This window comes from Meles meles, chromosome 6 (assembly GCF_922984935.1).
Source record: "Meles meles chromosome 6, mMelMel3.1 paternal haplotype, whole genome shotgun sequence".
NCBI classification, from domain to species: Eukaryota; Metazoa; Chordata; class Mammalia; order Carnivora; family Mustelidae; genus Meles; species Meles meles.
This window is the reverse complement of record NC_060071.1, coordinates 136,914,132-136,939,175: the sequence shown is the minus strand read 5'-3', so window position 1 is coordinate 136,939,175 and position 25,044 is coordinate 136,914,132. Positions and strand designations below refer to the sequence as shown.

At 39.2% G+C, this 25,044-nt stretch overlaps 1 protein-coding gene across 4 annotated transcripts in view; it reads left to right on the top strand.

Moving 5' to 3' along the window:
* The window catches only part of LIN52 (lin-52 DREAM MuvB core complex component), a 122,101-nt gene that overhangs the window by 24,481 nt on the left and 72,576 nt on the right, over positions 1-25,044 (top strand). The window contains exon 6 of one of the 4 annotated variants that reach the window (XM_046009904.1): positions 18,205-18,499. The exons of the other annotated variants lie outside the window; for them this stretch is intronic. Coding sequence (XP_045865860.1) covers positions 18,205-18,257 — 53 coding nt within the window. The 3' untranslated portion in view covers positions 18,258-18,499. Of the gene's footprint in view, positions 1-18,204; positions 18,500-25,044 lie in introns of those variants that run through there. 4 annotated transcript variants of the gene reach the window in all.

Sequence of the window (25,044 nt, the reverse complement as noted above, 5' to 3'; positions counted from 1 at the left end):
TGAGATGACCCCATTCCTGCTATTTCATTCTGTCAGTGATGAAGTTGCCTGTACCAGAAACTGTTTCGTACAGCTTTCTTAGGAGGTGCTACCAAAGGAAAACTTTCAAGTTAGCCTGTGGTATAGTAGATTTCTGATTTCTCTACCTCTAGGTGTATAATTTTTTGGGGAAAAAAAAAAGACCATTTATATCTAGAAATTATTTCCCATCTAGATAAAATTCTAAAGAACAGATAACTCTGGTCTTTAGATTTTTTATTTTAATTTATGAAGGAAGAGAAGGAGAGAAAATGTGGGACTCTTACAGCTTCGATATTCTTTGTGGCCTGACAGCAGAGATATTTGTCTGGCTTACTTTATAAGGCCTGTTGAGTCTCTCTCTGTAATAGGAGTTAAATTAACTGCCTTTGATTGAGGAGGAAAATCGTCTATCCTTTAACTCGTTTAGCCTCTAGATGGCAGCAGGAGTCTTACTGTACTACCAGCTTTGCTTCCACCCTCTCTCTCCAACTGGATTTCTGATTTAGGTAAGACGTTCTTGCGACTTGACCAGACTATTTGCCTAACTTTGTTGATACCTTGCTTGATTTGTTAGATTTTTGTTTTTTCTTTTCGTCTCCCCAGTTTTTAAATCCCTTTTCAAAGCAATATGTATTTCTGATGCTCAGAGTTCCTTTCATTTCTCTATTGTCAGAAGTAACATTTTGCTTTTGATTAAAGAGATTGGTAGAAAAGATTCTAAAAATGTGGTAGTTTAATTCAGTAGCTTCTGTATCTGGGTATAAGCCCCCTCAGAATGGGCTTAGTTCTCATCTCAGCCTACCTTGTTCTGTCCTTTCACTCTGCAGGTTACTGTGTGAGGTCAGACACTGCTGTATTAAGTTAAGGCAGGAATGCTGGCTAAAATTGATGAAAGGAACTTGAACTCATTAGTCGTTCTTCAAGAAGAATCTGATTGTTTTAAAATAAAACTTGCAAATATTTAGCCATTTTGAGTGATGAGATAATAGGAAAAGAAAGAAGTATTCAGTTCAGTAACTGTTTGAGTGCTGACCTCCTGCAAGGCTCTGCAGAGGATATGAAGATGAATAAGACATAATTACTGCCTTGTGCAGATTAAAATTTAGTAGGAAAGGGAGATAAGACAATTAAGTAAATGATTCTTAATAGAAGGTAGAGGAGATAAGCTCCATAAGAGTACAAAGACCTAGGGGGTAGGGAAGAAGAGGGTAATTACATTAGATTACTACAGGAATGGCAGGTATGTGTCATTTTGTATACCAACATGGATTGATTAGTTAGGATTGTCTAGGGCCATTGAATTGAGGATTTTGAGAAGGAGCCTGGATTCAGAGAAGTCAGTCAGTGTTATCTGCTATGGGCAAGAGGAAGGGGTGTGGTAGTATTTGCTATTTCTGAATCATTGAAAATAAATCTTAAAGAACATATAGGAGCTTGTTAGGTGGGAGTGGGAAGGAACCATATTCCAGGTGGAGTGAATATTCAGAGCAAAACAGAGTTTGAAGGAATAGCTGTGCTCAAGGAATGGTGAGAGTGATCTCTAATCTGGTTCGTAAGGAGCCCAGGTAACATCAAGGTCATAAAAACTAAGACAAGGAAGGAGACAGGGACTGGATTAAGGAGAGCCTTGAATTCTGGGAAGTAAGGAGTTAGGCTTAAAGGTGATGGAGGCAAGTGAAATCCTTTTTTTTTTTTTTAAAGATTTTATTTATTTGACAGAGAGAGAGAGATCACAAGTAGGCAGAGAGGCAGGCAGAGAGAGAGGAGGAAGCAGGCTCCCCGCGGAGCAGAGAGCCCGATGTGGGGCTCGATCCCAGGACCCTGAGACCATGACCTGAGCCGAAGGCAGCGGCTTAATCCACTGAGCCACCCAGGCGCCCCTGAAATCCTTTTTTTGAAGAAATTTCAGGGACATCTGGGTGGTTCAGTCGATTAAGCGTCTGCTTTTGACTCAGATCATGATCTTGGGATCCTGGGATTGAGGCCCATATCAGGGCTCCCTGCTCAGCGGGGAGTCTGCTTCTCCCTGTCCCTCTGCTCCTCCACCCTACTCATGTCTCTCTGTCTCTGTCTCTCTCTCTCACTCAAATAAATAAATGAAATCTTTTAAAAAATATAAGGTATTTTAATGGCTCTAACATTATCTATGTGTTCACTATAGATGGTTTATAGAGACACTTACTATAAGAGACTTCACCATAAATCTGTTACTGTAAAGATAAAATAAAAGCTGTATAGCCTTACCACTAAGAAATAACATTGAATGTGTTTTTTGCCCCACTCTTTTCTCTTTGTGTATGGATGTTGTGTTTATGTTTCTGCTTGTGTCCCTACATATGTACAAATGTGCTTTTTAACATAACCGAGATTATAGTGTATATATACATAGTTTTAGCCTGTGCATTTTTTTCATTTATTCTATCTTAAGCACTTTTCTGTGTCACTAAAAATTCTACCATTGAAGATTTCTGAGTAGGGAAGTCATACCATTAGCAGGCATTGGTGCATAGGATAGAATGGAATGGTAGAGCCAGGAGGCTGGAAGCCATTATGGGAGTCCAGCAAGAAGAGGTGAGGGCTTGAATGAATGGCGGCAGTGAGAATGGAAAGAAGTGAACTGACGGTAGATGTTTCAGCTCTGTCACTTCCAGAACTGGGTAACTGTCTGGATGGATCTTAGGGGGTGAGCTGAAATTAGAGTCTACCATGATGTTTTGAGCCTGACTAATTACAGGGACTGCAGAAGGAGAGAGATTCAGTTACAGAAAAACATCACCAAACTCTCCTATATGTTTCTTAGGAGACAGGCACCTTAATTTTTTTTTTAAATAAGTAAAAGCCGTTTGCATAGGTGGATATTACTAATAGAGTGACAGCAGTCTCTTGTCTAGTTTGGGCAACAGGTAATGTTTTGGGTAGATATTTTTCTCTCAGGGAAATAAACACATGAAACAAGATATCCATAACTTCAGAAACGGGTTTGTGTAGTCCCTTTACAGTACTCTTTGGCAGATCATCAGGCCTCTCAGTTGAATAAATTACCTTTGTATAGTTTTCTTCCTTAGTAGTGGTATTTTATTCACTTTGCCTTCCTGTAGCAATTCAGGAAATTGGTGTGGCCTTTATATAGTGTTGACTTCCAAATCTGTTAACTGGAAAACAATTTCAGAAGTACAGATTTGAGATGACGTGGTAACTACATTTACGTGGTGAGCATTGTATAATGTATAGAATTGTCAGATCACCCTGTTGTATGTACCTCTGCAACTAATGTAACATTGTATGTCAACCATACTTCAGAAATAAATATGTTTAAAATAACTGTAATTGGCCCCAAATATTTGATGCAGATACATCTGTTAATCAACAGCTATATTTGTATTATATCAGCAACAGGGGCGGGTCCTCCCAGAAGTGAAGGCAGCATTTTACAAGTAGCTGGAGGTTTGTGAGATCTGTGACAGAGAGGAAATCCACTGCCCAACTGTCTTCTAGAAGGGCACTTCCTACCCCTGCACCCTTGTGAACACCAAGTATTATAATTTTAAAGTCATTGCTAACTTGGTAGGCAAAATATTAATATCTTTAGTGTTTGTTCCTTGTGAGGATGAACTTTTTTCTTAATGTTTCTTGATTGTATCTGTTGACAGGGAAATTTAAGAAGGTATAAATTTAAATTATTTTAACCTGAATAATAAAGCCAGGGAACTTGATGCAAAAGCACCTAAGGACCGTGTTGTCATCTGCACTTCTCAAATACCAAATGAAATTTAGCTTTTGTTTTCTTTGTTTCAGACACTGCCCTACCGTTCTGTCGTAGTCATTAGCATGGCATCCTGTTTAGGTAGTAATACAGATAAAATCTAGAAATCCCACTTTGAAGGGATCAGGGTTAGTCCTCATAATTAGAAATTGTCAGTTTAGCCTTAAGTATTTTGTTTTTCAAAATGTATTATGATAATGGGAAATAAAACATGCCATTCTTTCTCATTTTTCCCTTGGTTAACAAATTAGGATACACAAAGCCTCAAATTACCTTTAAGGCTTATAAGCACTCATATATTTTGTCCATTAGTCAAGTTGTTTCATAAACCCAATGTTGCCTCTGAAATGGCTTTTTACACAAAGAGGATTTTACCATAAAATGCTTGTGGTATTCTATTCTCTTCTGATTTGGGGTGGGGGTTGGGGCAGGCAAGGATAGAGGAAAGCAAGCAGGGCATACATTGATTTGGATGGGGTTGGTTTCAAAGTAACATTCTGTTTAATTGTACAGCATGTATGGTAGGGAAATGTACATAGTGAAACAATTTAAAGTCCAACATTGGGGGCATAATCAAGTGAATTACAGTAGACAATGTGAGCATTAAAAATGTTAAAGCATTAAAGAGAATTTAATTACAGAAAACTGCTCATTATCTGTAAGGATAATTGCAAGTGAAAAAGTCATAATGCGAACACAAAATCAAGGTTTTTTTTTCTTCTTTTTCTTTCTGGTTTTGTTTTGTTTTGAGAGCATGGACATGGACAAATGATAGAAAGGAAATACACCAATATGTTTTTGGTTTGTTTTTCTGCCCTAAAGGAAGAGACATTTTTTCTGCCCTATAAGCACCAGAAATGCACAAATATGTTTTATTGCCTATCTCAAGTGATATTTTTGTTGTCATTTAAAATTTTCTGAATTTTCCTTATTACCCACAATGAGCACATTCTATTCTGCTGAGTAGAAAAAGTAAAGAAATAGAGAAAAATTGTATACCATCTAGAACCAAAATTACAGTTACTTGAAAGATCTACCTCCTAATTTTTCTACGCAGTTAAAATTATAAACTCTTTTATGGACTGTTCCTAAATAAAAATGACTAGATCCATTAACAACAATTGATTACTTTAAGCAAGTGATGAATAGCAAGGGGAAAGTTGTGATACTTCATTTCCTATCCTTAGCACATTCTTCCAGAAGTAGAAATTTGGGAATAAAAGTGGTAACCTGTTGGGTCAAGGGCAAGAGATGGCTTAGTTGGTGAAGGAGCTGTCTTTTCATGAGCAAACACTGGCCAAGATTTTGTCCAGCTTAATGCTTTTGGCTTTTCTCTCTTGTAGTTGGAGAACAATAGTCTTAGTATTAACTGCTCAGTAGGAGCAAAGAACTGTTTGAATGTGTATCAGTCTTAAATGAAATTGCAGGTCTTTGGTTGAGAAGTAAGATGAGACCTCAGATTCAGGATCTGAAAATATTCCACTGTGACATCATTTTTTTTGTTCTTTAATTAACTTTTTAAAAATGGAAGTAAAATATACATAAAGAAAAGTACACAAATTACAGCTTAATGAATTTTCAGAAAATTAGTTCTTTCCCATGACTGCGACCCAGACCAGATGAAAATATAGAACCTTTCCAAAGGTTCTCCCAGTGATTACCTGCCCATTCCCCAAAGGCAAGCACTATTGTGACATGGTATCATGAAAGAATTTAGTTTGTTTTTTGAACTTTATGTAAATGGACTCACAAGTTACATACTCTTTTGTGTCTGGCCTCATTTGTTCAACATTTTTTTTTGTAAAGATTTTATTTATTTGACAAACAGATCACAAGTAGACAGAGAGATAGACAAGAGAGAGGAAGGGAAGCAGGCACCCCACTGAGCAGAGAGCCCGTTGCGAGGCTCAATCCCAGGACCCTGGGATCATGACCTGAGCTGAAGGCAGAGGCTTTAACCCACTGAGCCACCCGGGTGCCCCATCAACATTTTTGATTACAATATCCACCCATTGTGTTTAGTAGTCATTTGTTTATTTTCATCACTGTGTAGTATACTGTTGCAGGAACATAACATTTTTCATTCTGCCCATTATGAACATTTGAATTGTTTCTAGCTTTTGGTAATTATAAATAAATACTCTGAGCATTCGTGGTATGTCTTTTTCTGGTATATGCTTTTTTGTTCTATATATAACTAGGAGTAGAATTGCTGGGTTATGGGTATATGTATGTTTAGTTTTTTTTTTTTTTTTTAAAGATTTTTATTTATTTATTTGACAGAGAGAGAGATCACAAGTAGGCAGAGAGGCAGGCAGAGAGAGAGGAGGAAGCAGGCTCCCTGCGGAGCAGAGAGCCTGATGCGGGGCTCGATCCCAGGACCCTGAGATCATGACCTGAGCCGAAGGCAGCGGCTTAATCCACTGAGCCACCCAGGCGCCCCTGTATGTTTAGTTTTAATAGATACTACTTCCAAACAGTTTTCCAACGTGGTTCTACCAGTTTACAAACACTTTAGCAATCTCACTTGCTTCAGGTCCTTCCTAACAGACATATTCTCAGCTTTTTAATTCTAACCATTGTAAAATAAATAAACAGATTAATTAATTAATTAATTCTAACTATTTTAATGGACTGGTATCTCAGTGTAGTTTTAATTTCCATTAAATGAGGTTGAGCACCTTTTCATATGTTCATTGGCCATTTGGATAACATCTTTTGTGAAGTGTGTTTATCATATCTCTTGCCCATCTTTAAAAATTGGATTGTCAATTTTTTAAAAATTGATTTGTAAGTATTGTTAACATTATCCAGATATGCATTCTTTGTCAGTTATAAAAATTGCAAATATCCCTCCTTATGGCTTGCCTTTTGATTTTTCTTTTTTTTTTTTCTTTTAAAGATTTTATTTATTTCTTTGACAGGCAGAGAGGCAGGCAGAGAGAGAGAGAGGGGAGGAAGCAGGCTTGCCGTTGAGCAGAGAGCCCAACATGGGGCTCGATCCCAGTACCTTGAGATCGTGACCTGAGCCGAAGGCAGAGGCTTTAACCCACTGAGCCACCCAGGGGCCTCCGCCTTTTGATTTTTCTTAATGGTATATGTTAATGAACCAAAATTTGTTTTTTTTCTCCGAACTTTACATTTTGTCAAGTTTCAAATCTCTTTAAAATGTTTCAAGAATAGGGGCATCTGGGTGGCTCAGTTGGTTAAGCATCTGCTTTTGACTCAGGTCATGATACCAAGGTCCTGGGATTGAGCCCTGCACTGGGCACCCTGCTCAGCAGGGAGTTCTGCTTCTTCCTCTGCCTGCCATTCTGCCTACTTGTGCTCTCTTACACAAGCTTTCTCTCTCAGAAATAAATAAAATGTTTTTAAAAAAATGTTTCAAGAATAGTACAATACTTACATAACCTTCACCTGTTCACCAATTGTTAACATTTGTCACATTTGCTCTGTCTTTCCACATATATTTTATTATTTTATTCTTGAGCAATTTGAGAGCTAGCTACAGAAACCATGACACTTCATAAGTACTTTAGCATTATTTTTTTTTTTTTAAAGATTTATTTATTTGACAGAGAGAAATCACAAGAGAGGCAGGCAGAGAGAGAGGAAGGGAAGCAGGCTCTCCGCTGAGCAGAGAGCCCGATGCGGGACTCGATCCCAGGACCCCGAGATCATGACCTGAGCTGAAGGCAGCGGCTTAACCCACTGAGCCACCCAGGCGCCCCACTTTAGCATTATTTTTAAAGAATGAGGACATTCTCCTACATAGCTACAATATAATTTTAGTGCACTCAAGAAATTTAATGTGATACAATCGTCTGACATACAATCCAGATTTCTCCAATTTTTTAAAAAGATTTTGTTTATTTATTCGAGTGAGAGAGAGAATGAGAGGAGGGAGGTCAGTGAGAGACAGACTCCCTGCCGAGCAGAAAGCCCCATGTGGGGTTTATCCTGGGACTCCAGGATCATGATCTGAGCCGAAGGCTGTCGCTTAACCAACTGAGCCACCCAGGCGCCCCAGATTTCTCCAATTTAAACAGAAGTTTTGAATTTTAGTGTAGTTCATTTTAGCAGTATTTTTCCTTTTTGTTAATGCCATGCCTGTCATTTTAGTTTGGGTTATGATAATGTCAAAGCTGTAGTATCTTAGAACTAAGTATTAAATTACTCGATATGTGACTTGGGCTGGTTGAATTCTTTTCTTCCCCCACTTCTCCCTCATAGGGATATCGGAATATCATTGTTGGTTACATAATAGAAAAAATTCACACAAAGTGAGACTGTGTTTTCCGCAACTCACTGGTTTCCTGATTTGATGTGTAAGTTTCCTGACAACCTTATTGAGTGATGCATTTTTAAATGTGTTATCATTTGTCATGTGAAAATCCTTGGAAAACCACTTTCCTTGAAAAACCAAAGCTGCTTTAACTGTTTGTTGACTAACTTGGGCACCATATGACAAAGATCTTGCATAATGAACTAATAGCCGAGTTGATGCATATAATTATTTTAGAATTGGAAAGGAAAGAATAAGGAAGATTTTAGTCTCACATTAGTAATTAAAACTTGCATCACTTTTTTATAAAAGCAGAAGACATCTTTTTGAATGTGTATGGAAACATTATGGCTAGTAGCATAAGAAATACAGAGTACATTTGTAATATAAAACGGAAACAGCGGATCTAAGCAATGGAGAATTATAAGAATAAAGTTGTTTGGGTGGGATGTGAAAACCATAGGGAATTATACTCGAGCCATTGATTTCAGTTGGATTATTAATGTCTTATCTAAGTGCTGTGCTTATAGACCTTACAGTTTGACCCTAAATGGGAAATCTACCCTGTGCAGTGGATTATTTTTAGAAACAGTTGAGCCTACTAGATAGGTTTCTTTTGGGAAATAGTTTTAAACATTAAAAAAGAAAAAGTAACTTCATGGGGATTGGAACTACGTATTGTGAAAATGAACCCATGTCAAATTCCCCAGCGTGAATTTCTTTAGAAAGAAAAGCCAGCGTGAAAAAGGAAATGCATTGCTGTAAAGACGCCTGAGGAAAAAGAGCTGGTTTGGGCATCTTTGTCGTGACGGTTTAGGAAATCACTGAAGCACTGTACACAATCTTTAGTGGCTTACTGTCCAGCATAGTTTTCTTTTTCAGTTCATAGACCTTTTGTAGAAATGAATACACTGTAGCTAACGTAAAAACGTGTGAGCAATGACTTTAAGTCCCTTGTTTCATGGTTCCAAACGTCCCCTCAGAGAGAGTAGTATGATAATTGGCCTCACTGTAGACATTTTGTGAGGTTTGGGGTGGTGGTTTTGTGTGTGTGTTTTTGTTTGTTTTAAAGAATTTATTTATTTATTTGACAGACAGATCACAAGTAGGCAGAGAGGCAGGCAGAGAGAGGAGGAAGTAGGCTCCCTGCTGAGCAGAGAACCTGATGCGGGCTCCATCCTAAGACCCTGGGACCATGACCTGAGCTGAAGGCAGAGGCTTTAACCCACTGAGCCACCCAGGCGCCCCATGTCTGTGTGTGTTTTTTTTAAAGATCTTATTCATTTTTAAGAACGAGAACATGCATCATTTGAGAGGAGAGGGAGAAGCAGACTCCCTGCTGAGCAGGGAGCCCAACTCGGGGCTAGATCCCAGAACTTTGCAATCATGACCTGAGCTGAAGGCAGATGCTTAGCCACCTGAGCTCCCAGGTGCCCTGTGAGGTTTGCTTTAAAAAAATTCTTAGGTCAGATTCAGGGAATTATAACTGTATTTGATAGGTTGAAAAGCTTAAGTTTGTCTGGTTTACAGAAAGCTTTAGAAGGGTATACTATCTCATTGTAGTGAACAGCTTGTAGGAATTGATTTTTCAAAATATAGCTTAAGAAGTACCCCTATTTGGGGCTCCTGGTGGCTCAGTCGGCTGAGTGTCTGTCTCATGGTTTTCGGCTCAGGTCATGATCTCAGGGTCCTGGGATCGAGCCCCACATCGGGCTCAGCGCTCAGCATAGAGTCTGCTTGTCGCTTTTCCTCTGCTCTTCCCCCTGTCTCTCTCTCTCTCTCTCTCACACACACATAAATAAAAGTCTTTTAAAAAAAAAAGTACCTCTGTTTGAAGAAACTAAGGTTAGTAGAAAGAAGTGATGGCCTGAATATGATAATAAGAGAAAGAACATTAACTTGGAGACGAGTAGGTAGGAGCCGGATTATAAATAACTAACAGGTGAGGGCAATACAGTGATTAAGAGCTTGGGTTCTGGAATCCTACAACTTTATTGTGCACATCAGTCTACCACTTACTTAACTTTCTAAGCCTAGTTTCTTTGTCTGTGGAATGGAGATAATAACCTTAGAGCAGTGGTTCTCAAATATTTTAGTGTCAGAATTTCTTTACACTCTCAAAGATTTATGGTGACCCGAAAGAGCTATTGTTTGTGTGGGTTAAATCTGTTTATATTTACTGTTTCAGAAACTAAAAGTGAGAAAATTTTAAAATGTTGGGGCACCTGGGTGGCTCAGTGGTTGGATGTCTGCCTTTGGCTTAGGTCATGATCCCAGGATCCTGGGATCCAACCCTGCATCGGGCTCTCTGCTCAGTGGGGAGCCTGCTTCTCCCCCTCCTATTCCCCCTGCTTGTGTTCCTTCTCACTGTCTGTCAAATAAATAAATAAATAAAATCTTTAAAAACACTTATTAATAAAATTTAAAATAGGAATATGTCCATTACACTAAGAAATATTGATAAGAGTGGCATTTTTTTACATTTTTTTTCGAATTTCCTTACTGTCTGGCTTGATAAAAGACAGCCTGAAAAAGATTTTCATATCTGCTTCTGCTTTCAAAGTGTTATATCTTATGTTAGGTAAGCTCTAGAAAACTGCACTGGTCACTTATGAGAGAATGAGTGGAAAAAGGTATCTTAGTATTATGCATGTAATTTTGGTTTCACAGACCCCCTGAAAGATGCTTAGTGATCTTTAAGATCTTTTCTGACCTCACTTTGAGAGCTTTTACCTGAGAGTATTATTTTTATGATTTGATACAATATCATTTATAAAACTTTAGCATAGTGTTGGCACTTAAGTGCTTAAAAATGATCAACTGTTATTGTTAGGGAACTTAGGAGAAATTTTAAGCATAGTAGGCATGTGACCATATTTACATTCTTAAAAAATATCACTTTGCTAATATAGTAGAAGATGGATTAATAATAAAAGGAATACGGTAGAGACAGGGAGAGACAAGTTAGGTTTCTTCAGTAAGCCAGACTAAAATGGTAAGCCCTTGAACTAAGAGAGTAGAAGTGGAAATGGAAAATGAAGGACGGGTTCTAGAAATCTGGGTAGTGGAATATTCCATTCCATTCCATATTAAGACATTCCATGTCTTAGTAACTGACTGTTTGTATTGGGTTGAGGGAGTTCTGGGAAGTAAGAATGAGGACTCAAGAATGACTCTTAGGAGTGCCTGACTGGCTTAGTTGAAAGTGCATGGAACTCTTGATCTCGAAGTTGTGAGTTCAAGCTCCATTTTGGGTACAGAGATTACTTAAAAAAAAAAACTTAAAAATTTTTTTTCCCTATTTAGCAATCTGGTAACTGGGAACATTTAAGAAAGAAAGAAAGAAAGAAAGAAAGAGAGAAAGAAAGAAAGACTCTTAGTGTACATCTTAAATTTGCACAGAGTTATATTTCAATTTTTAAAAAAACGACGGTTAGGTTCCTGGCTTGGATAAATATGGGAAGAAGATCACCTTTGAGAAGAAAGATTGGAGAAGGGGTGCCAGCATGGCTCCATCAGTTGGGAGTCTGCTTTCAGGTCAGGTCATGATCCCAGGGGCTTGGGATTGAGCCCTGCATTGGGCTTCCTGCTCAATCGAGAGTCTTCTTCTCCCTTTCTCCCTCTGCCTCTCCTCCTGCTTGTGCTCATGCATGCAGTCTCTCAAATAAATAAATAAAATCTTAAAAAAAAAAAAAAGGTTGGAGAATTCAGTTGTAAGTCTATGTGTAGGCAATTTATGAGGATCTACCCAGAAGATAGTTAAATGTATGGTTCTAGTGGCAGGAAAAAGAGTTTGAAGATCATCAGCTTATAGGTTCTAATTAATAAATTATAGTATAAATAGTATAAAGTATAAATTAAAGCTATCAGTGAGAAAGAGATCATCCAGGAAGAATGTGTGATGTTAAAACAGAATTCTGGTGTGGTAGGCACAGTCTGAGGTGGTCTCTCTGATCCTTGCTACTGGTATTTATGCCCTTGCGTGATCTTATTATTTCCTTGAGTGTGGGCTGGATCTAGTGACAGCAGAAGTGATGGAATGCTACTTCTCTGATTAAATTACAAAAAGACCATGACTTCTGTCTTGTTCTCCCTCATTACCCTTTCCGAAAAGCAAGCTGCCATATTGTGAGTGTGGAGAGAAAAACTGGCTTGGGAATTATAAGAGCCTGGTCATTGGGAACAGACTTATTCTAATACTTAATAAACTTGACAGCTTATCTTTCTCTGACCTCATTTTCCTTGTCTATAAAATGGTGGTAATAATAATACCTACCTTATTGGGTTGTTGAGAGAATTAAATTGGATGATGATTATAAAATGCCTAGTACAAATCTTCGTGACCTTAGATCTGGCCACAGATTCTTACATATGACACCAAAAAATACAAGCAACAAAATAAAAAATACATAAATTGGACCTCATTAAAGTTAGAAACATTTGTGCGCCAAAGGACATTATCAAGAAAGTGAAATGTCAACCCACAGAATGGGAGAAAACTTTTGCAAATCATTTCTCTGATAAGAGGCTAGTACCTACACTATGTAAAGAACTCTTAAAACTCAACAACAAAAAGCCAAACAACTCAGTTAAAAAATGGGCAAAGGGCTCGAGTGGACATTTCTCCAAAGAAGATATACAGATGGCCAATAAGCACAGAAAAAGATGTTGAACATCATTAGTCATTAGGGAAATGCAAATCACAGATACAATGGGATATAATTTCAAATGCACTAAGATGGCTATAAAATTTTAATAGTTTTTAAAAAACAGAAAATAACAAGTATTGGCAAGGATGTGGTGAAATTAGAACGCTTAAACATTGCTGGTAGAAATGTAAAATGATGTGGCCACTGTGGGAAAATTGAGTGGTTTCCTAAAGGTTAAAGAGAATTACCACATGACCCAACAATTCTACTATTAGGTAAATACCCAGAAAAATTGAAGACGAACGCAAACAAATACTTGCACATGTATATTCATGTCAGTACTATTCCATGTTAGCCAAAAGGTGCAAACAAACCAAATGTCCACTAACAGATGAGTGGATAAGCAAAATATAGTGTGTGTGTGTGTGTGTGTGTGTGTGTGTGTGTGTGTACTGGAATATTATTCAGCCATAAAAATGAATGAAGTACTGATACATAGTCCAACATGGATGAATCTCAAAAACATTATACTAACAAGGAAGCCAGATACAAAAATGTCACATATTGTATGATTCCATTTATATGAGACATCCTGGGTGGATAAACCCATAGAGACAGAGAGCAGATTGGTGGTCGCCAATCAGGAGAAAGGACAGGAGATGGGGTAGAAATGGGGGTGACTGCTTTAATGGGTACAGGAATTTCTTTTGGAGTGATGAAGATGTTTTGGGATTCGATGTAAGTGGTGATTGCACAATATTGTGACTATACTAAATGCCATTGAAATGTACGCTTAAAAATTTCACCTCAGTAAGAAAAATACATAGGATGGTACTTAACACCTAGGAAGCTAGCAATAAATTCTAGATTTTATTATTGCCCAGTGTCACTTTTGTCATTGATTTAGATGAGTGACCTTGGGCATTAGTTTTCTCAGTGAAAAACAAAGTGGTTGGACTAGAAGACCTCTGAGATCCTTACAGCATTAAAATTCTATTATTTTAAGACATAGTATTTAATTCATTGTGTAAGGAAGACCAACTCTTAATTCTTCCTGGGTTTCTCCTTTACTGTCAGGTTGCTGTCACACTGTACTGTCAAAACACTTTTTTTTTTAAAGATTTTATTTATTTCTTTGATAGAGGGGGACACAGCAAGAGAGGGAATACAAGCAGGGGGAGTGGGAGAGAGAGAAGCAGACCTCCCGCTGAGCAGGGAGTCCGATGTGGGGCTCAATCCCAGGACCCTGGAATCACGACCCGAGCTGAAGGCAGGCACTTAACCACTAAGCCGCCCAGGTGCCCTATCACAACACTTCTGACACCACCTATGGGTTTTTTGTCCCCACACCAAGCAATTCTGTGACACCAGCTGGGTGTCCTAGATTGAACTCAGTTCTGACTTGCTGGAGATACTGTCAGATCCCACAGTGTACAGGCTCAGTCCTACAGGACTCCCCTCCCTCCCACTTCAGATACCAGTCGCAAGGCCCAGTTGTCAGTTGTGCCTGTGACTGATCAAGTATAAATCAGATGTTCCCACAAACTCCTTCTTGGGTTTGATTAATTTGCTAAAGCACGTCACAGAACTCAGGAAAAGTTTACTGTTTACCAGTTTATTATAAAAGAATATGGTAAAGGATGCAGAGGTACATCCATCTGGAAGACATGTGTGGGGCACAGCGTATGGAAAAGGCGCAGAGCTCCCATGCTTTCTCTAGATGAGAAGCACCTCCTCGTGTTTACCAGCCCAGAAGCCTGACAAACCATACTTTGTTCATTTTAATGGAGGCTTTAATCACATAGCCATGATCAATCATTAACTCCATTTCCAGCTCCTCTCCCCTCTCTGGAGAGGGGAGTGGTATCAATGACAATCCCAAGCTTCTAATCATGGCTTGGTCTTTCTGGTGAGCAGCCCCCATCCAGGAGCCCACCCAGAGTTACCTCATTAGAACAAAAGACACTGCTCTATCCCAGAAGATATCAGGGGATTTAGCAACTCTGTGTCGGGAGCTGGAGTCAGAGATTGAATATTAGAACAAAAGATGCTCCTAGGGTTCTTGCCACTTAGGAAATTATGAGTTTTAGGAACTTTGTGCCAGGAACCAGGGACAGAAACCAATATATATACTTTTTATTATCTCACATTCATACAGCAAATATTTATTGTGTGCTTTCAGGGTACTGTGCTAGGTACCAAGGACTTAGCAGTAAATAAGAGAGATGGTTTCTGCTGTCACGGGTAATGTTCTCGTAGAAAAGGCATTACACAAATAATTGTTTGCTGATAAATTGTTTTAAGCACAATGTGGGGGCAGAGGTCAAGTGGGCAGTGATTGTTCTCCTGAGGAAAAGATACTTCAGTATGAAGAATGAATTGGAGTTAATTGAGTGAAGGAAAGGGAAATGAGCTTTCTAGAAGGAATAGCAATTCTGGTTGTGGGAAGGAATACTATAGGGTCCTTGCAGAGCTGAAAGAAGGCTAATATGCCTGGAACAGACTGTGACTGCTGAGGTAGACAAAGGCTGGATCATGTAAAACTTCTTGGTTGTATTAAGGATTTTGGACATTATCCTAAGAACAGGGGGAAATCATTGAAGGGCTTAAACAAGCAATATTCAGCATCTGGCCATGTAGAGAATGGTTTGGAGGGCAGCAAGAGGAACCAGGGACATCAAGTAGGAGGTCATTGCAATAGCCAAGACTGTGATGCTTAGAACTGATGCCTAGTGCCAGGGAGGGAAATCACGGAGTTTGACAGTGATTTAGGACAAAGTCTTGATTGATTTGCTGTGGGACATGAAAAAGGAGAGGGAATTGTCAGCAATGAGTCCCAGATTTCTCCCCTGATCAGGTAAATCAGTGGCACGTAAAGAACATTGGAAAGCCTTCTGATTTTGGCTGAGTTGGAATAGCAGGGACTAGATTCATGTTCTCACCTGGAACAACTTTTAATGACAAAATATATGAAACAGTGGTTTTAGGATACTGACAGCAGGCAACAAAAAACAGAGGTCTCTGAGAAATAGGTAGTAAATGAGATGAGCCCCATGACTGTCCCAGCTTACTGCTTCGAGAGTTTTCAAGCTGTGGTATAGGGAAGGGGATCCCAGGCAGAGACTGGCTAACTTCCTGAGTTGAAGAAACAGAGCTGAGAGTCTGGAGAGACCAAGGCAGCTGGCGTTCACGGGACAGAGTTCCAGAAAGGAGAAGGCTGCACAGAGAGAGAATCCTGGAAATCTGCAGAGGGTCATCGTAGAGGCCCCAGCTGAGTACCAGTCAGCACATTCATGTAAGCAACCTACTTGCGTCTGAAGAGAGTGCCATCTGAAAGGGTTGGGGCCAACAGTGGCTGACACCCCAGTCCAGGACTAGTGCCTAGTCCCACCAGCCAGACTGGAAAAAGCTCATCATTCACAGGACTCAGAAGGGTTTTGCCTTAGCTGTGGTGAATACATTTGTCGGAACTTCCCACACTATACGTTTCAAGTATGTGCAGTTCATATATGAATCGTATCTCACCAAACTTCTAAAAAATAACAGTGGAAGAAGAACAGATTTGCAAGAAGAGAGGATGAGTTTGATTTCTGACTTGGGGTTTGGCTTTCGATGTTAATTGGAGACATTGGGTAGGCAGTTGAATGTGTGGATGAGCCAAGTAGTTTTGTCAAGTGGTAGAGGCAGTTTGGAATGGAGTGAGGAATGAGTGGAAGGTAGGAAATGTAAATAATGCTTTCAGAGTTCAGCAGTTTAGAGGAAGAGAAGGTGGTTGCTCGAGGGAGAAGTGGAGTCAAAGTGTATTGTTTGCTGTTTGACAATAGACTTGTTTATATTTAAATTCCGGTGGCAAGGATGGGAGACACAGGTGAAAAGTGGTGAAGTATAAGTAAGCATCCTGGGAAGGAGGGGCCAGGGTTTAGAACGCAAGTGTGCTGGCTTTACCTTGGAAGGGAGAGCCACTGTGTTGTAAGCAAACGATGGGGAGAACAGGTGATGGTGCAGGTCTGTGCCTTGGTGGAAAGATGAGGGAGTGCCTGTGTGTTACATCAGAGCGTTTCCTTTTCTGTACCTCTCCAATTTAAATTGAATAAACATATCAGCAAGTGAAGAAGTAAATAAATATGCTTTTAATGTGAACAGCCACCAAAACTCCAACATGACTTAGGAATTAAGTTGTTTATTCTTGGGGTGCCTGGGTGTCTTAGTTGGTGAAGCATCCAACTCTTGATTTCTGCTCAGGTCATGATGTCAGGGTTGTGAGATCAAGCCTTGTGTTGGGTTCTGTGCTGGATGTGGAACCTGCTTAAGATTCTCTCTCCTCTTCTGCCCCTCCCCTTTAAAAAAAAAAGTCGTTTATTCTTAAGTACATTGGTTTCTTCTTTACCTACCCAGGCCATCCTACAACAAATAATCAGCCAGATCCTGTCTCCCATCATCCAGTGTGGTTTGTTAAATACCACACTTGTGTTTTTCCTGGGTTGGCAATCTTAGAAGTATATTCCTGTTGTCAGCTTGGAATTCCTAAATGCAGGAGTGTTTCTAGTTGAGATATGGAGAATAACCAAGAATAAAATTTGTTTTTATTTACAAAGTGACTTATTTAAGAAGTAGACAGTGTTCTGGTCTTAAAGATCTTAGTTTGTGGTTTCTTACGCTCTTTAAAATAACATCTAGTGTGGGGAAAATGGATTCTAAAATGCAAATGCCCTGCTAGGTTTTCTTTAGGATAAAAATGGTCATATAGCATTGCAGAGGGATGAGAAATGGTGTGTGAAGTGCTTAGCAAAGGTGTAAGTAAAGAAAGTACACTGTAGTCCTCATGATGTAGCTGTATACACGGTTAGACGTCTGACCAGAGACTGGAAGAACCAGAAATACTGCTTATCTAACTGAAAATAATTGTTAAAGCCGCAGAGGTTTTTTTTGTAATGGGTATTTTTTAAAAGATTTTATTTATTTATTTTTTAGAGAGTGTGGAGGAGAGGGGCAGAGGGAGAGAGATAAGCAGACTCCCCGAGACCCCAGAATCAAGACCTGGGCAAAGACAGACGCTTAACTGACTGAGCCACCCAGGCACCCCTGTAGTGTGTATTTTTAAAAGTTAAATATGAGCTTTATTTTTTTTACCATTATAAAACAATACATATTCATTATAGAAAATATAAAGAAAGCAAAAATCCAACAAAATCACAGCGTCCCAAAATGGTAGTCACTTTTAACATTTTAGCGAACATTCTTCCAAGTCATCCAAACATCTCTAAGAGATATTATAGTCACGTACATACACACACACACACACACATATAAATATAAATTTACATGATGGCATCATGCTATTCTTGTTCTATAACCTGCTTTTTCAGCTCAGTTCATTGTGGACATCTTTCAGTGTCCATGAAAACGTAGTAAAATCATTAGTTTTATGACTGTGCAGAATACCATTAGATGGTTATTTACCTAATATTTTGTTAATTCTCTCCTAGTGGACATTCAGGTTGTTTCCAGTGTTTCACCAAAGGAACTCATGCTGCAGTGAGCATCCTTTGCGAGATCAAAGTGAATGGCGCATTTAACATTTTTTTATACATATGGACAAAGTGACCTCCACACCTGTCCAAATAATATTTCTGAGAGCAGTGAATGAAAGCACCATATTCCTCCAACTTAGCCAACCCTGGATATTGTTAAACTTTTTAATACTTGCCCATTTTATAGAAAAATTATGTTTCTGTATTTTTTACATGCATTTCTTTGATCTCTAATAAAGTTGTGTTTATTGGTCACATGTTTTCCTCTTTTATGAATTTCCTGTTATCATCCTTATCTATGTTTCTGTTGGGGTCAGCTTCCCATTTTTGAAGATTTTATTTATTTATGTTTAAAGATTTTATTTATTTGACAGGCAGAGATCACAAGCAGGCAGAGAGGCAGGCGGAGAGAGAGGAAGGGAAGCATGCTCCCCACTGAGCAGAGAGTCCGATGCGGGGCTCGATCCCAGGACCCTGGGATCATGACCTGCGCCAAAGGCAGAGGCTTTAACCCACTGAGCCACCCAGGCACCCTTTATTTATTTATTTGACAGACAGAGATCACAAGTAGGCAGTGAGGCAGGCAGAGAGAGAGAGAGGGAGAGGCAGGCTCCCTGCTGAGCAGAGAGCCTGATGCAGGGCTCAATCCCAGGACCCTGGGATTGTGACCTGAGCTGAAGGCAGAGGGTTTAACCCACTGAGCCACCCGGGTGCCCAGCTTTCCGTTTTTGAAGGGGAGGAAACTGAGGTATAAAGAAATGAAGTGACTTTCTCATGGTCAGCCAGCAATTTAGGGAGAGATTCAGTAATCCACAGCATGCTGCAGCTGGCAGGGGATTTTAGGTATCAGTGAGTCCCAGCCCCCTAATATTACAGATGCAGAGACAGGCCTAAAGATATTAGGTGACTTGACTAAGGACAGCTACACAGCTCAGTAATGACAGAACCAGGAATCTGAATCATGTCTCATGAAGAAGGGGAGGCAAGTAATATTTTTGAGCCTGCTGTGCTTTTTACATGTTTTCTCATTTAATTCTCACTATCATTTTAATATAGTTGACCCTTGAATGATGCAGGGGTTGGGGCGCCAAACCCTCCTGTGCAGACAAAATCCTCATAAGACTTTCGACTCCCCCAAAACTTAATTACTAGTGACCAATTTTTGACCTGAAACCTTAACCAATAACGTAAAGCATTCATTAACAGATATTTTGTATGTTATATTTAAATACTGTAGTCTTACAATAAAGTAAGCAGGGAAAGCAAAATGTTATTAAGGAAATCATAAGGAAGCAAAAATACATTTATAGTACTGTACTGTATTTGTCAAAAATATATCCACAGGAAAGTGTAGTTTAAACTCGTGTTGTCCCAGGATCAGCTGTACTCCCATTTGAACAGATGAGGCAACCAAAGTTCTTCTGTTCAGAGAGCTTCAGGGATTTGCCCAGTCACACACCTGGTTATTCGCAAACCTGGACTAGAATTCAAGTCTTCTGATGCTTAATCCAGGGATATCATTTGCCTCATAGAGTAGTAACAGTAGTCATGTTTCTTGACTTCACTTAAATATTCATTTGATAACATATGATTTGCCTCTTGAGAACTTATAAATAATACTCTGCCTCTGGGGGCACCTGGGTGGCTCAGATGTTAAGCATCTGCCTTTGACTTAGGTCATGCTCTCCAGGTCCTGTGACTGTGTCCAGCATTGGGCTCCCAGCTCAGCAGGAAGTCTGCTTCTCCCTCTCTGCCTCTCTCCCTGATTTTGTTCTTTCTCTATCTCAAACAAACAAATAAAAACATCTTTAAACAAACAAAATCTCTGCCTCTGTTTAATGGTTCTTATTTGATACTGGATACCAACCTAACACTTAGGAACTTAAGGAACTTTTCATTATAAGCAAAAACAGATCAGGGGTCCCTGGGTGGCTCAGTCTATTAAGCATTGGACTTCTTGTTTCAGCTCAGGTCATGATCTCAGGTTCTTGAGATCAAGCCCCGCTTCAGCTCTGAGCTCAATGAGGAGTTGGCTGGTTTCTTTCTCCCTTACTCTGTGCCCCTCCCTACATGCTCTCTCTCAAATAAATAAATAAATCTTAAAAAAAAAAAAAGCAAAAACAGACCAGAGGCCATGTCTTATGGCTTATGGGTGAATAGATTTGAGATCCATGAGCTAGATATAACCTAAGTTTTTTATAATGGAGATGTCTGGGTTGAAACTCTCAGTATTTCCTTAGAACCATGTTTATTCCATAGAGAGTAAAATCTTAACATATAAAATGAAAATGACATGTGGATTCTCTGAAGTGTAAAATGGACCTGAAATCATCAAGGAGTCAATAGGAACAAAATTGAAACCATGTCAGTTATATCCTCCATATCTCAAAAAAAAAAAAAAACACGCCTGTTAACTTTCATTTCTTGACAGGTCTCAGAATTTCAAAATCATGTTAGAGCTAATTTGGTTGAAGCTTCGTCCTACAGAGATGTACAGAGACTAGTATTGACTTCTGTATCACTTCGCTGACGCTGTTGGTTTGCTTCACTTGTATAGAAGTTAGTTGGTAAAAATATGTGTTCTGCATTTCTACTTTCCAGAGAGGTCTTGTAAATGGGTTGATGTTTTTTCAACCTGCTAGTTTCATTTAACTCAGTTGGGGAGAAATGAAGAGTGCAGCATCTGATAGAATGTTCTTTTTTTTCCCCTTTACAGTGGATTTTATAGACTTATAGAATAGGGGGCCAACAATTAACTCATATCATTCTAGTCTTTAATCACGGGGCTCTGTTAAGTTGCATTATGTAAGAAACAGACATTATTTCTTTGGTATTTTTTTCTGATTTACTTTATTGGCGTAAGAGTTACACATTGATTAGCATATATAGATTCTAGTAAAGTAAGGGTTTCTGTTTCATTTTGCCTATTTTGTTTTTTCCTTTTTGTTTTTTCCTCCCCTCCTGTAGCTTTTGTGAATGGAAGAATATAAAAAATCAAAGTTGAATGGTTTAGGGCAGTGGTATGCTTTAGCCGCATCACGTTTCTGCCCATGCCAAGGTGGCCATTAGCTCAGTCCACTCCTGAAAAACAAGTATCACCAGAAGTAATTCTTATTCTAGTATCAAACATAACAGTCCTTTAAAATCTCCTTTGGAATGTTGAAAAGAGATCAAATGAAACCTTCAGAATGGTTATTTATTGGGGAAGAAGAAGCCTCCAATTTCATTCACCCATTGTAGCTCCACTTTCTCATTTTAATGCTCAGTCCACAGTGGCGACGGTAAGAGATGGCAGTGGGACAAGGGACATCACCTTTCCATTTATTGCTTGTTGCAGTTTGGCCTGTTTACAGACAGAACTGCTCTGGGGGTTCTTCCAGTAGAGAGGGAAGGAAATCAAGGTAGCAGCGAGAAATCAGCATTTACACATGACCTGTGAATTGGCTAATTTTTAACCCACAGTTAGTTAAGAAATGATTACAGCCTGAGGAGTCATGACCTCAACTTTTCATCAGCTCCATTGGATTGTGCCTCAGTTTGGAAATGAAGGAGGTATGCGGGAAGTTTTAATTGTACCTGTGTGATTTATCCCTAGTCAGCTCTTTAATTTCTTCTGGCTGTCTGAGGTTTCCGACATGCTGTAAATTTCCCCAACTTTTTCATTATCTGCAATTTCTTTATGACTCGTGAATCGGAGTGGAGAGAGAGTATGGATTTACAGCGGAGATAAACATGTCCATAAAGTCTGTATCTGTGTCAGTAATTGTACTGCTGTCAGTGACTGTCCTGTTTTACAGGCCTCTCTTGGGAAAGGAACAGGCTTCACTACCAGCCACACCGAAATGCTTGCTTTGATTTGCATTAACTTGCTGGGAGATTAGGTAGGAATGGTGGGATAGAAATTGATACTGGACCTTGGCCTCTCTTGTTTGTTTGTTTAAAGTCAGATGACATTGTGTTGGATAACTGTGTATTGAAGATAGACCATGGACAATGCTTACTTCCTAAGTGAGATAGATGCAACTTGATTGAGATGTTAGATGTGAAAAAAATCTCTTCTAACTTCTTGTTATGTATTGCCTTTAAGATGACTTCCCATTTTCTATCACTGTTGATAATTAAACTTTCTATTTTCCTTTTGTTAGTCCCCCCCCCCAAAGATTTATTTATTTATTTGACAGAGAGAAAGAGAGAGCACAAGTAGGCAGAGAGGCAAGGGGGGGGGGGGAAGCAGGCTCCCTGCTGAGAAGAGAGCCTGATACGGGGATCGATCCCAGGACCCTGAGATCATGACCTGAGCTGAAGGCAGAGGCTTAACCCACCGAGCCACCCAGGTGCCCTTCCTTTCATTAGTTTTAAAGCACAGTATTTCTCTTTCAGAACATTCATTCCTCAAGTGAGGCCAGCTGGAGTTTTAGCGATGATTCCATCTGCCATGTCTTAATTCTCAGCTCTTAACGGCTCTTTGCTGATTGCTCGAAGTGGGGTGCCCTCAACCATTTGCTGTGAGAAAGGAAGTCTTAAATCATAGAGAAATTCTTAATATTCCGACTTTAAAGACCCTTCAGGATTTCTCTAGTATTTTTTTAGAGGAATTGTGAAAGAAACCAAAGAGAAGTCCTTTAAAAATAGATGGAGAAGCAAACACACATATATTTTCTCCTAGTACGTTTTGTATTGGAGCACATCCCTCAAGAATCAGAACTGTCCTTGCATACCCTGAACCTTCTGCGGGGCAGTTTAAAAGGATAGTAGGTGACAGTACATTTTAACAAAGAGAGGATAAGATGCAGCATGAATCTCGACCCTCAGTCAGCCCACGCATCTAAGTAATACGGAGAGTTATCTAGTTGATTTTTCCGTACCTTTAACTTCTCTTCCTTCTTCTGCTTGCATTCTTTTTGCCATCTTTCTACCAGTAGATGGGAGAGGGAAGATTAAAGGAGAAGATATGATACAAAATTGTTTGGCTTCTTTCCAGAAGCTGCGGTGAAAAGTATGGCTAGAGAAAATTGTGGCTAAAATGAAATGTGAAATTATCTGTGGTTTTAATTCTCTCTCTCTCCTGTTGCCATAATAGAGTTTCTTCTGACTCAGCAAGGGATAAACTACTTTCTTTGGGTGAGAGGAGTAAGCCACTCAGGCCCCTTATTTGTCAGTCAGATCTTGACTTTTTTTAGAATAGGAGCCCACTCTGTGCTCATTTTCTTCCTTGCCATCACACCAAGCAGTGTTCCTCACAGAGTATGTGATATTTTTAACCTAATTCTAATTTGGGGAACTTCTGGTATATGGCTTCCTCGGTCTGATTTAACAAACATACATGATAACCGAAAAACGACCAAACGAACGAAACCCCAAGTTGTCCTCTTAACTTGGTGTTGTAACTTCCGGTTTTGCTTTATGAACTTAAAGAGTTTTCTTTAATGAATGCCTTTTTGGAAGTGCTCAGCATCCATTTTGATGTATTTCTTCATTTGATTTTTTTCTTTTGTCTTTTATCCATTTTATACAATCTGGTTGTCTGTACAAGTTTGGACGAGGTTAAGGAGTTTCATCTATATGCCTGCTCACTTGGTCGAAAGAATGAGAAGTCTCGGCCTGACTATAGAAATAAGCCTTCTGATTTCTCAGTTGAAAGGCTTGTTATTACTATGACTATCCCCTCTCAGAAAATAGTTTTGGAGGTGGGGAGAGTATAGTATTCTAGCTTTGCAAGGGAAGCACTTTTCTTCTGGTTGGAGGGAAAATAGTTTATGGTTGTCTGCTTCTGTTTCTGCTGCCGTCAGCTGTCAAATTCAGTAAAAACAAGGGTCTAATTAGTCAACAGTATCTCAGTGTTGGAGGATAATAGCATGAACAAAGAAAAGAGCAACACAATAAAACACTATTTGAATATGAATTTGTGTACCTGTTATTCGCTGAAATGGCTCCACAGCAGGAATTGATGACTTTGTATTAAAGGGTTAATAAATGTAGGCACCAGAGAATGATTCCGGAACATGTCTCCAGACTAAAAAACGACAGGCAGTTCTTCCTCACTTTCCTCAATCAGGCTGAGAATGGAATCCAAGAGTAGCCAGGCTTGAAACTAAAGGGAGGGCTGGAGTATTGATCTGTTAACTGCTTGTAGGAGAGACCATTCTTGGGTGAAAAATCCTCAAGTGGGGTTTTACTTTTTAAGGTCTCAGACTTCCTTGGCTCGTATAGATTAAAAAGTGTATTTCAGATTTCCAAGTAAAAGAATATTAATGCCACAAATAGGTCAAGAAAGAAGCTTCCTTTCACTAACTGAAGAAGATAGGTCATTAAGCCTTTTTTTCTTCCACAGTTCTTTTTATGAAAACACATTTTAAATACCCCGTGAGCCTCCCACTGCCACACGTATGTATATGTATATATATATACATATATACATGTACAAAAATATGTGTATTTTTAAAATATTTATTTTTTTTATTTCTCCTTGAACTATTTGGACTAAGTTTCATGCATCAGGCACTTTACCTTACCCCTCAATACTTCAGAACACATTTCCTAAGAATAAGGACAGTTTCCTACATAATAATACTATAAGTATTTTTTTAAGATTTGTTTACTTATTAGAGAGAGAGAGAGAGATGGGGTGCCTGGGTGTTTCAGTTAAGAGTCTGCCTTTGGCTGAGGTCATGATCTCAGGGTGCTGGGATTGAGCCCCACATTGGGCTCCCTGCTTGGTGGGGAGCCTGCTTCTCCCTCTTACCCTTCCCCTTTGCACATGCGCTCTTTCTCTCTCTCGCACTCACTCAAATAAAT